The 12,835-nt window shown below is 36.3% G+C and overlaps 1 protein-coding gene across 1 annotated transcript in view; it reads left to right on the top strand.

The window, feature by feature from the left end:
- The window catches only part of dock3 (dedicator of cytokinesis 3), a 314,866-nt gene that overhangs the window by 83,809 nt on the left and 218,222 nt on the right, over window positions 1-12,835 (top strand). The window contains exon 3 of the mRNA XM_079807891.1: window positions 6,088-6,128. Coding sequence (XP_079664017.1) covers window positions 6,088-6,128 — 41 coding nt within the window. The remainder of the gene's footprint in view (window positions 1-6,087; window positions 6,129-12,835) is intronic.

Raw genomic sequence — 12,835 nt, 5'->3', positions numbered from 1 at the left:
AAATAACCTGTAGCCCATTATGAATTATATAACAATTAGGCTATCCATCTCATAGAGAAAACCATGTAGCCTACCAATGTTTTATTAACAGTAGAAGTGAAATCGTATTGTAGTTTTGAAATCTGGGTACCGTCTTACATTTTAAAATCATGCATGGAGGAAGTTTGGTCCAGTCAGCGAGGCACACAAGCATGTCATATGGCGGTTATATGGTAAGCTTTCCTTTTGACTGTTAGCATTTTTTGAGCTCACGGTCTTCTTACATTACACTTTGACACACTGTATTTCTTGGCACACTCATTTTACGTTTTAACAATATGTATATAAGTATCTACCCTAAAGGACAATAACATTCTCTGTTTATTATAAGCATGCTCTGCAGTATTGTCGTCTGCTGCTTTAAGTGGTCGAGCTCTTCAAAGCAGGATGGATTCTGATTGGCTGTTCATCAGTTAAACATTAAAAAAATGTTGAGAAAGTAATTCTGATGTTAAAGTTAAAGATGTGATGTGATCTCTGCTATTCCTGTACATTGAGAATGATTTTTAAAACTTAGGGTGTGTTCACACTTGCATGTTTGGTTCGATTAAAACAAATTCTGCTGCGATTGCTCTGTTAGTGCGGTTCATTTGAACATGTGTGAACGCTGCCATCCTAACCCTGGTGCGCACCAAACAAGTGAACCGAGACGTGTGAACCTATCCCTATGCCTTAGGTTTGGTATCTTTAGGTTCAGTGTTAAAATACCACTATGACCGCTAAGAACATCAGGACAAATTTTTTTTTTCAGTCCGGACCAAACAAACCAAACTACAAGTGTGAACACACCCTAAATCTTCATTGTTATCATTATTGTTATCGTCCTTGGTGTGAACTGACCTTAAGAGTTAAAGATTTTGGAGCTTGTAGAAGAGTGTTTTTACATGTCTGAAATAATATCCTAATATATGTCAATGATAAAATGAATGAAAAAATAGACTTGTATTGCAGGAGGGATTTGAGCCATATCTAGAGACCACCTAGAACACCCTAGTATCGGCATAACAACATAACATCACTCAAAACACCTGAGCAACTACATAGCAACACCCTGGCAACCATCCAGAACACCCTAGCATTATGACATCAGTTTTTGCATGGTTAAGCCCCCTCATTCTTTTCAGAGAATGTAAAAATATACTTGTATTGATAACAGGGGTCAGGGGTGCTGCTCATGAATTTCTTTTTGTTTTTGTTGTCATAATAGGTCTTTGCTAATAGCTAAAAATGTGGCTTTAGTGGAGGTACAACTTAATTATGCACTAATTAAGAAAAACATTCTAAAGCAGAGAAAAGACGAGTAATTTGGTTTATGGCGTGTTTAAAGCTCATTGTTTCCAGACAAATACACTGTAAGAAGACAGCCAGAGATTAGAGAATATAATGCCGTATTTGGTGAAATTATAAGCCTTTTTTGTTTTGTAAATTCTGTGGCATAAACTTTATTTTTACTGTGTGTGTGTGTGTGTGTGTGTGTGTGTGTGTGTGTGTGTGTGTGTGTGTGTGTGTGTGTGTGTGTGTGTGTGTGTGTGTGTGTGTATAACCAAAACATTTTCAGACACCAGATATATTTTTTTACTAGTGGGTGCAGGACACTATAGTTAATTTATGTGAGGATAGCAAAATAAAGTAAACTATGACATATATTATACCCAACAATTCTTCATTCTGTGGACTACCAGTAAAATTGTTAAACATTTGGGACCAAAATTATTCAGACACTTTGACCTGACCATGTTTTGACCTGACCAAGTGTTTTTGTTTAATTGCTAATGCGACCTTTTACACCACAGACGGAACGGTAATTGGTTGACCTAAATTAGTATGATCTAATTGTGTACTTAAATTTAACAGCTGACAGCTGATTGGTTGATTGTAATCCATTATATACCTTTCTATCAAAGTTATCTAACATTATCAAGATTAATTTGTTCTGACACAGTTCTTGTCAAATTTGATTACCATTTTCTAAAACTATAGCGAACAAACTGTGATAATGTGAGAAAATGTTGAAGGTGTCTGAATATATATATATATATATATATATATATATATATATATATATATATATATATATATATATATATATATATATATATATATATATATATATATATATATATATATATATATATATATATATATATATATATATAATGTCTTGTTTGCATGTTAATGCTATTTGAATATATTTTACTTGGTTGATAAAATCTTAATACAGTATATTTTTACTTCTCTTTTTTTACAGTGTGATTTCTAGTGACACAAAAGAGAATTAAAAAAGCCATTTTCAAACAGGTTTCCTGAACACTCCCCTTGTTTGCCATTTGTCAGGTAGCCCCGCCTTATATAGATGTCATTGGAAGAACGCTTGTTGCTATGGTGAACTGCTCAGAATGCTCATGGGGTGTCAAACAGAGCAATGTTTTGAAATTGAAATAATTTTGAAAATACTCTTCTGGGAAATGAACCAATGAGTGCAAGTGTTTTAACATCAAACATGCTCTTCATCTTTTTAATTAAAGTCGGCATGAAACAGAAGTTGCAACAGTCTTTTATTCCCTGTTGTGATGTATATCCGAGTGAAATTCATTCTCGAACAAGAAAAAATGTTGGGCGGGACTTGATTTTGTCCAGGGGGAATTGATTGGATGGTGGCTCTGTTTGTGGGTTGCTATTGGGAGATCTCAAGTCGAGTTCTACCCTACATTTGTTTCTTGTTCGAGAAGCTGTTTCACTCAGATATACAAAGGGTTGGGAGGGTTACTTTTAAAATGTATTCCATTACAGTTACAAATGACTTCATAGTATTCAAGTATTTAGTAACGTAATCCAAGAACCACAATATGAAAGTAATGTAATCTGATTACTTTTGGATTCCTTTAAGGTCACATAAAGTAAATAAAGTCAAGTAAAAAGCAATATCAAAGTACTTTTAAAATAAAACCTAATACAATTTTTTGTGCAATTGTGTCTTGTTTCACCAACTAGAGCTCTGTATATACATTTATAAAAGGCTATACAGACATCTAGTGGATACAGTATGGTATTACAAATGATTTTGTTATTTTATGTTTAAGTACACAATATTAAAAAAGTCTACACCATCTACATATTAGTCTATTTTAAAATACACGTTGGTCAAGGCTGTGATCTTGGTGGGAGTTCCCCTTTGTGGGGACCCTCTTGTTAATTTCTACATTTTCCAGCTTATTTTCATCTAGAAACGTGCATACAACTGCAATCATACAAACTATGGCATTTTAAATCAAAAGCAAACACAAAATTTTAGCTAACGCAATGTCCATGCTAGTCGTACCTGTGAATGTTTAATTTGGATGTTGAGTCCTTTGATAAAGAAAGCATATCCATGTCAGCAGCCATATCACCCTGTAGCCCAAGACTGGTTTCCCACTGAAGCTAAGCAGGGCTGAGCCTGGTTAGTACCTGGATGGGAGACCAACTGGGAAAACTAGGTAGCTGCTGGTAGAGGTGTTAGTGAGGCCAACAGGGGGTGTTCACCCTGTGGTCTGTGTGGGTCCTAACGCCCCAGTATAGTGATGGGGACACTATACTGTAACAAGCACCGTCTTTCTGATGAGACGTTAAACCGAGGTCCTGACTCTCTGTGGTCATTAAAAATCCCAGGATGTCCTTCGATAAAGAGTAGGAGTGTAACCCCGGCATCCTGGCCAAATTTGCCCATTGGCCTCCTAATCATCCCCATATATATATATATATATATATATATATATATATATATATATATATATATATATATATATATATATATATATATATATATATATATATATATATATATATATATATATATACGATTGGTATCATCCCTCAGTCTCCTCTCCACCAATCAGCTGGTGTGTGCTGGGCGTACTGGCGCAATATGGCTGCCGTCGCATCATCCAGGTGGATGCTGCACATCGGTGGTGGTTGAGGAGATTCCCCCTTTCAATGTAAAAGCGCTTTGAGTGAGTGCCTAGAAAAGCGCTATATAAATGTAATAAATTATTATTATTAATTATATCCGTATTCATAGCTGGAAGGCATGGGTTGCGCTATGTTGTTTCCTTTTTCCTCTTTGAAAACAAAATAACTGTGAAATCTGCAGACATGAAAAGGTTTTTCCCTGCGGGAAGCATCGTGATTAATAACTTAGCTGCGTCTCAACCTGCGTCTGAGGAGAATGATTGTAGACAGGCATTATTTGCGCATGCGCCAGCAGGTGGCTCACGTGACGACTGGCAACAGAACCAGGGACAATAATGAAGCAGCGCTTAATATAACGTTATGATTTCAAAATACTAATTTATTTGGTTTCAAATTAAACCATTGTAATCCTGATGTAACTGTATTCTGATTACTTTGTTTTTTGACGTAACTGTAATGAATTACAGTTACCATTTTTTTGTATCCTGATTACGTAACGCTGTTACATGTAATTGTACATTACTCCATTGTTCCATTACTCCGCAACCCTGGATATACAACTCAACATATCAAAAAATACTCTATGCAACTATTTAGTCATGATTAAATGTCATTGCGCAGCCTTTTATGTGGTTAATGTTGCTAACAGCTGGCTTTCTTACTGTATTAATAAGGTGACACACTGTGCAGAGACTTGAGATTTGAATGCTTTGAGCTCATTTATTATGGACTGAAAGCTTATTATGATGTTGGTTGGATTCTGCGGCAGTGTGTTGAATCTGCTGGGAGGCAGAATTTCTGAGATGTTTTGGACATCAGCCAGTGAAATTGATGGCCCAGACCTTAGTGTACTAAAAGTTCCAGTCTTTATGTTCCACCTCATCTAAAAGATATGGCCTTCAACATGGCATAGTTGCTGTGAAAATGTGATTTGATGCATTAGGAACACATTGAAGTACTTTTTCAGAGTCAAAAAGTCAAGAAAGTCAAGTGTGTGTGATTTATATTTCATGTGCTTATTATGAATGTACAAAAACTACTTGGGCCAGGACACCCCGTGGTGTAAGATGCCCCCTAAAACACTTAAAATGTTCCTCTTCACCATAGGGGGCACTATATTCCACCTCAACACATTGATTGAATGTCTATGCTTTTCTTAATTGTGCTATTTTATCTGAATAGCACATTTCGTGTGATGTATTTCTCCTGAAAACACACACACACACACACACACACACACACACACACACACACACACGCGCGCGCGCACACACACACACACACACACACACACACACACATACAGTTGAACCATTATTTATTTAGACACCTTCAACATTTTCTCACATTATCACAGTTTATTCGCTATAGTTTAGAAATTGGTAAGAAAACATGACAAGAACTCAGAGTTAAACTGTGTAAGAACAAATTAATCTTGATAGTGTCAGATAACTTTGATAGAAAGGTACGTAATGGATTACAATCAACCAATCAGCTGTCAGCTGTTAAATTTAAGTACACAATTAGATAATACTAATTTAGGTCAACCAATTACCAAGCAATGCTTAATTTTGTTCAGTCTGTAGTGTAAAAGGTCACATTAGCAATTAAAGAAAAAAACACTTAAACAAAACATGGTCAGGTCAAAGTGTCTGAATAATTTTGGTCCCAAATGTGTATCAATTTTACTGGTAGTCCACTGTATGAATACTTTGTGGGTATAATATGTCACAGTTCCTCGCTTATCCTCACTTACATAAATTAATTATAGTGTCCTGCACCCACTAGTAAAAAATTATATCTGGTGTAATCTATATATACAAATCAGCCAATCAGATGTGAGAACCAGAAAGAATTGTTATGTGTGGGTATATATATATATATATATATATACATATATATATATATATATATATTTATATATTTATTTATTTATTTATTCATTTATTTATTGGCTGATTGGTATATATATACAGTCAAACCGTTTTGTTTTTAAGTTTTTCTTACCGTATCGGCATATTGTTTTTGATGTTATTATCTCATTTACTATCATTCATAATATAATTTTCTCAACTAATATTTGTGTTTTGTCTATTTCAGGATGGTACAGAGGATTTTCCACCAAGAAACCCAGTATCAAGGTAAACTGATGCATTGTTTGTACACAATAGTATGGATTCTACAATCTGTCCAGTTTGTTTGTTTTGTTTGTTTGTTTCCTTGTTGACCCAGGGGTCTGCAGTGACCCTGTTTGAAAGTACACCGCAAAGATTTACTGTAGCACTGTTGTTTTTCAACTGGCAGGTCATGACCCATGCCTGTTCTGAGCAGGAAAAATCAGTGCTTTATGCAAATGAGGAAGTGCAACTAACCATTTTTTTTCAGATATGTCTTTGATTTTTTTTTTAATTAACCTATAAATGAAACATTCCTATATGATTTCAACCAATGAGACAAACTGACTCCCATACAAAAACCCATAATATCTGCTTGCCTTGCAACAGTTGTCTTTACTACAGGAAGATGGTTGAAATAACTTGTTTTGTTTATGTTTTTCAATTCTACAAAAAATTGAATCAATACATGCATTTTACAATAACTGCTCTTTGACTGGTTGGAAATATGTAACAGTGATCTTTCTAAATTTTGGCAGCGAGGGACCCTCTTTGCAGTGCTCACTCAAAGGCCGCGTGGGCTATTGTTTCTTCTGTTGTATGTAATGCAGCCTTTCTAAAATACTCAAAAATATGACCATTTCATGCTGAAAAAAAAACTAGAGAAGGAATAGACAATAAAAGAATACAAATGTCTTAAATTAATGTTTTATTGTAAATAAAACATTAACTTGCATTATAATAAATTGCATTTTTTTCAAGATGAATATCATGTAATATTAGCTTTAAGTTTTAATTCGATATGGATAAATATTAGAAGATTTCGGCCTGTCGGCTTGAATCTTGAATTACTACATTCAACATTTTTGTTTATAAAACACATTTTTTTGTGTAGTTTGTAAAACATATAAATTCTCACATCATACAGCACCGACAATTTCAAAACTTCTGTTCAAATTGTTTGTACTGATACATTTGTTTATAGAACAAATTTCTGAGCAAAACGTTCATATAACGTTCATTGTGTAAATTTACGGACATTAGAGATTTGTTTACAGGGCAAATTTCTGTGTAAATTGTTCGCTAAAAACATAGCACATACATTGTTCCTTCATTCAGCATTAATTTAAGAAACACATTTTCAGTAAAACCACTCTTGCACTTATTGACACATCATGCAGTGCCGACAAATTCGTCTACAGAACAAATTTCTGTGCAAATTGTTCGCAAATTCTTTCTTACGTGAATTGCGGCATCATTCAGCACAAATGCATTTAAGAAACAAATTTCTGAGCAAATTTTCTACAAAACTAAATTGATGCATCATGCAGTGCCGACAAACTCATCTAGACAACAAATTGTCATCTTGACAACAGATTGTTCGCAAAACTTTTCTTACGTAAATGTAACTTGTACGTAAATTGTCGCATCATGCAGCAAATACATATTTGTGAAACATTTACATAACACCTAATGTTATTTTTTTACATGTATTATTTGAAAATATATGTAAAATAACGTTGTCTATAGACATGAATCTTATTCTGTTTGGGCTCCAGGGCCCGTATTCATAAAAATTCTAAGAGTCCTCTCAGAAAACTCCTAATTTAGCTTAAAAACTTTTACGTAGGAGTCTTAGCTTAAGAGCTATTCGGGACTTATCTGAGAGCAACTCTGAGCAAGGAAAATACAAAAATTTTTATCTTAGTGAAGAGGCGGGGCTGACCCCATTGCTACGTATGACACAGTCTTTTGAAGACTGTGATTGGTTGGTTGTCCAAAAAGGGGAAAAAAGGAGCGCTTTTAAGTATAGGGTCTATTCTAAGCCTTCACTTTGAATTTACAAGCGCAAATTGTCCTATTTTACCATTCTCTCTCACTCACACACACACACACACACATTATATATATGTACACTGAAAAATTTAATTAAGCATAATTAATTTGTGCTCGTTTAAATAATTTAAATTTAGTTTTTTGATTTTAATTTTACAAAATGAATTGGTTTTATGGGAATTGCATGTGTTTTTGTTTAAATTGAGATCAAATAAATTGATTGCGACCACTTACGATAAAATTTTTTAGTAAATTCAACAAATAATTTTTTTCAGTGTATATAAATACTTTTATTATTTACCATGCTGCTAATTTCCTATAAGTTATTTGATTGGCTTAGAATTATAAACATTGTTCAACTCCTTTCCAATAACACTGATTGCTGGCATGTCTATTTAATTGGTGGTTTGAAAGTTGGATTTAATGCAACAAACATGATCCCTGCACAATCTAATCTATAGCGTCTTATTAAGTCACTGTCATCCATTGTCTGCAACACATTTCTTCTCCCTCTTCGTGTTTCTGCCATTTTCTCCGCTACTAAAGAAACTCTTAAGTCCTCGTCCGTGCTCCTAACAAATTTGACCTTAAGACCTCTTTTAAGGGTTAAGATGCTTTCTGAATTACTTTTTTCTTTACAAGGATTTTTTAGTTAATTTTAAGAGTAAACGCCCACATTTCTAAGAATTTTCTTAGAATTTTGTCACTAGGAGCTACTCTTTGCATTAAGATTCTTTATGAATACGGGCCCAGACCAACATTTTTAATTTAACAGTTAATTTAATCATAAAATTGTTTTGCATTGATAAGTGCAGTTACTAATAATGTTACGTTTGTGTATTGGAAATTTGACAGTAAAGCACTGAGCTTGAATTGAGATGCAGATAAAAATAACTTTAACAACAGTAACATGAATTTTAATATTCTAACTCTTATTAAATGTACCATTGTTCTTCTAAAGTACAATACTGAACTGACAGAAGCTTCAGTGATTATAAAAGAAGCGCCCTTTACTTGCTTTCTGTGTAATTCAGTCACAATTTGAAGAAAAGTTTTTGTTTTGCATGAGACTTTGTGACTTCCTACTTTTTTCCATTTATTAGGGATTTTTACTTCTGTGTCGAGTGTACATCGTAGCTACGTCGTAGGCTGTGTGTTGCATGTGTAGCCTATGACGTACCCTGACGTGCACCTCTCCAAAATTGTAACAATGCCTCAATTCTACGCGGACCACAAGCACTGTGATTGGTCTGCCAGAACCCCTCCCTCAGGGGTACACATACTCCCTCTGCGCCCACGGCATAGAGGCTACGGGGCAGGTCCAACGCAGAAGTATAAATCAGCCTTAAGTCAATAAATGATCCTCTGCTGCCATCTACTGGTTATAGTGGCAATTAATGTCTAACGTCTGCTACGACGTGTTTTCCTACAATCTTTAAACTTTTAGTTTTAAGAATCATCACATTAAAATAACAAATTAAAATTGGATAATATTTAGAGGTTTGAAGTGCTGGAAAAATTGTGACGCACTTGAAAGCCCATGAAAAGTGCTTGGATTTCACTCTCAAAAGGTTGTACGAAGGCTGAGAGGAACTTTGTAAAAATTCCTTTCAACTATTTCTGCCACAATCAAAATCAAATCAAATCACTCTATTATCACGCAACCATATACACAAGTGCAACAGTGGGTGAAATTCTTAGGTGCAGTTCCGAGCAACATAGCAGTCATGACATGATGAGATGTATGACAATTATAGCAAACATCAGATTTACACATTTACATATCTAATGCGCGCACAATTACTCACAGCACAATATACACTCAACAATATACAATAATAATATACAATGTACAGTATACAATTTACACTTACAGAATACACATTAGGGATGGGCGATATCTTATCGTTTGCGATATACCGGTAAAAATTCTCCCCACGATAGGAATTTGACTTCCCGCGATAATAACGATAAAGCCTAGTTGATAGCGCGACCCATCCGCACCTTGCCACCGCTGGCCGTCTCTTGATGCTTAAAGCGTTATCACTTTATGATGGCCGCGGTGGCTGCGTTCGTCAATTTGTATAGCTGAACGGGGGTTGGAGAGAGAATTGTCTTGTGGTGCCCCCCGCAGCACTCGGTGCCCTAAGCGCCGCGCAATGGGAGCGGCGGCACTGAATCCGCATCTCACGTGCAGAGCGAAAACAACTATGGCGGAAGCGTTCATAGCTAAACGAGGGGCTACCTGAGGGCAATCTGAACCTGTACATACAGATGTACTTTCACTCGCTGAGCACTTGGACTGAGCGCTTAAGAGATTCGCTCTGTGTCAATCGATCGGTAAAGCACACTATTTGTGTTCATCCCAATGAATGCGCAGTGCATTTGACGCACAGTAAACACTAGTGTGAGGCGCGCGACTGAGAGCGTTCAGTGTTTCACACACACTCAAAGAGAGAGCGAGAGAGTCTTATACCACAAAGAATTGACGTGCTACATGTAAACAATATCCTTTGTTGTATTTTCCTGTAAAATAATGGCGTTTATTTGGAATTATTCAGCCTTTCGTGAACAGGAAGAAACTAATGCACAAACGGGAATCTCATTGGCTGGCGTGCACCTATTACTGTGCCTGTTTTGATTTCAGCAAATCAGTTAGAATGAGCGCTGACAACGTGATTAATATTCATGAACCCAGAAGCTCATTAATCCTTAGTGCAGTTTATTTTTATTAGTAGAAGAATTCGTGGTATTATTATCTTATCAACTCAAATTACTGAAGTTCTATCATTAAATCATTATTTTCAACTTTTTTGTAATCTGAAGACATTTTTGGGATAATTACTTTTGCTGTTTCTGCTATTTTTACCACTGTTTGCACCATGAGTGTATGAATAAATACAGAATCGGTTTACATGTAAAACTTGTCATTGATTTCAAAATTATTATTGTTTGTATTGTGTGATGTTTTTTAGCACAGTTGCACTATTTAAACATTACCTGAACCTTTGCACTATTTAAACATTACCTGCACCTTTACAGAAGACAATTATATCTGCAACTTTTCCATTTCTGAAAAGGCTGGTGTGGAATTTTACATTAAAAAAAATTAATTAATTAATAAAAAAAAAAAAAAAAAAAAAAAAAAAAAAATATATATATATATATATATATATATATATATATATATATATAATTTTTATTTTTATTTTTTAATGTATTATAGGAGCCTATTTGATGATATGTACGTTTTACTTTAGATCATTGTTTGTTTTTCTGAAACTCGCAAGAATGCATGCAGCTTTCACTTGTATCCAAAAACATGGGGAATGATACTACATTTATCGTCATTGATATCGTTATCGCAATAAATACTAGAAAATATCGGGATAAATTTTTAAGTCCATATCGCCCATCCCTAATACACATACGATAAAATATATATGTAAATATACGGTAGGTTGTGCTGTGATGACATTCAGTCCGTTTATTTGATATTGATCCTGAGGTATCAAGAGTTTAGAAATCGAATTGCTTGGGGGAAGAAATTGTCATGGAGTCGGCTGGTGCGTTTCCTGATGCTGCGATACCGCCTGCCTGAAGGTAGCAGTGAGAGCAGCCCATGGCTAGGGTGGCTAGAGTCTCTAATGATTCTCCAAGCTTTTTTCACACAACGCCTGGCATATATTTCCTGGAGGGAGGGAAGCTCACCTCCGATGATGCAACTGGCAGTACGCACCATCCTTTGCAGGGCTTTGCAGTTACGGTCGGTGCTATTGCCGTACCAGGCAGTGATGCAGCCAGTCAGGATGCTCTCTACAGTGCCGATGTAGAACCGTGTGAGGATGTAGTGGTTCATTCCAAACTTCCTCAGGAAGAAGAGGCGTTGACTCATTCTTCACAACGGCCTCTGTGTGAATGGACCATGCTGTGATGTGGACACAGAGGAACTTGAAGCTGCTGACTCGCTCCACCGGTGCTCCAGTGGATAAATCTGAAACCGACCATAAGCTCCTTGGTCGTGCTGACGTTGAGGGAGAGGTTGTGCTCCTGACACCAGCATGTCAGAGTACAGCACTTCCTCTCTGTAGGCTGTTTCATCGATGTCAGTGATCAGACCTACCACCATCATATCATCAGCAAACTTAATGATAGTATTGGAGCTTTGGGCTGATAACACAGCCCTGTGGGGCTCCAGTGTTAAGGGTCAGTGATGAGTTGTTGCTGCCCATTCTGACCACCTAGCGTCTGTTTGACAGGAAGTCCAGGATCCAGCTGCACAGCAAGCTGTTTAAGCCCAGAGTTTCAAATCAAGTTTGGAGGGCACTCTGGTGTTGAATGCTGAGCTGTCGTCTACAAACAGCATTCTCACATATGTGTTCCTATTTTCCGGTGGGAGAGAGCAATGTGTATTGTAGATGCTATGGCATCGTCAGTGGAGCGGCTGTTGCGGTATGCAAACTGCAATGGGTCCAGTGAGGGAGGAAGAGCAGAGCAAATGTAATCTCTGATTAGTCTCTCAAAGCATTGGCTGATGATGGGGGTCAGAGCAACAGGACGCCAGTCATTTTAGCAGGTGATTTTGGATTGCTTGAGGTATTTAGCTCATCCGGGAGAGAGGCAGCGGTGTTCAGGGTGGAGTTTGTATTCCCTTTGTAGTCCGTGAGGATATTAAATCCCTGCCACATGCTTCCAGAGTCGGTGGTGTTAAACTGTCCTTCAATCTTGTCCCTGTATTGACGTTTTGCTGCTCTGATAGTTTTTCGGAGGGTATAACTTGCTTGTTTATGCTCCTACGCAAAATAATTAAAAGCAGAGGTCCGCACATTAAGTGCCGCATGAACATCGCTATTTATCCACGGTTTCTGGTTAGCTTATATTCGGATTGTTTTGGTTGG

This window comes from Gobio gobio (assembly GCF_949357685.1).
Source record: "Gobio gobio genome assembly, chromosome: 24".
Taxonomy (NCBI): Eukaryota; Metazoa; Chordata; class Actinopteri; order Cypriniformes; family Gobionidae; genus Gobio; species Gobio gobio.
The sequence above is the reverse complement of the archived record's forward strand: the minus strand, read 5'-3'. Positions and strand labels throughout refer to the sequence as shown.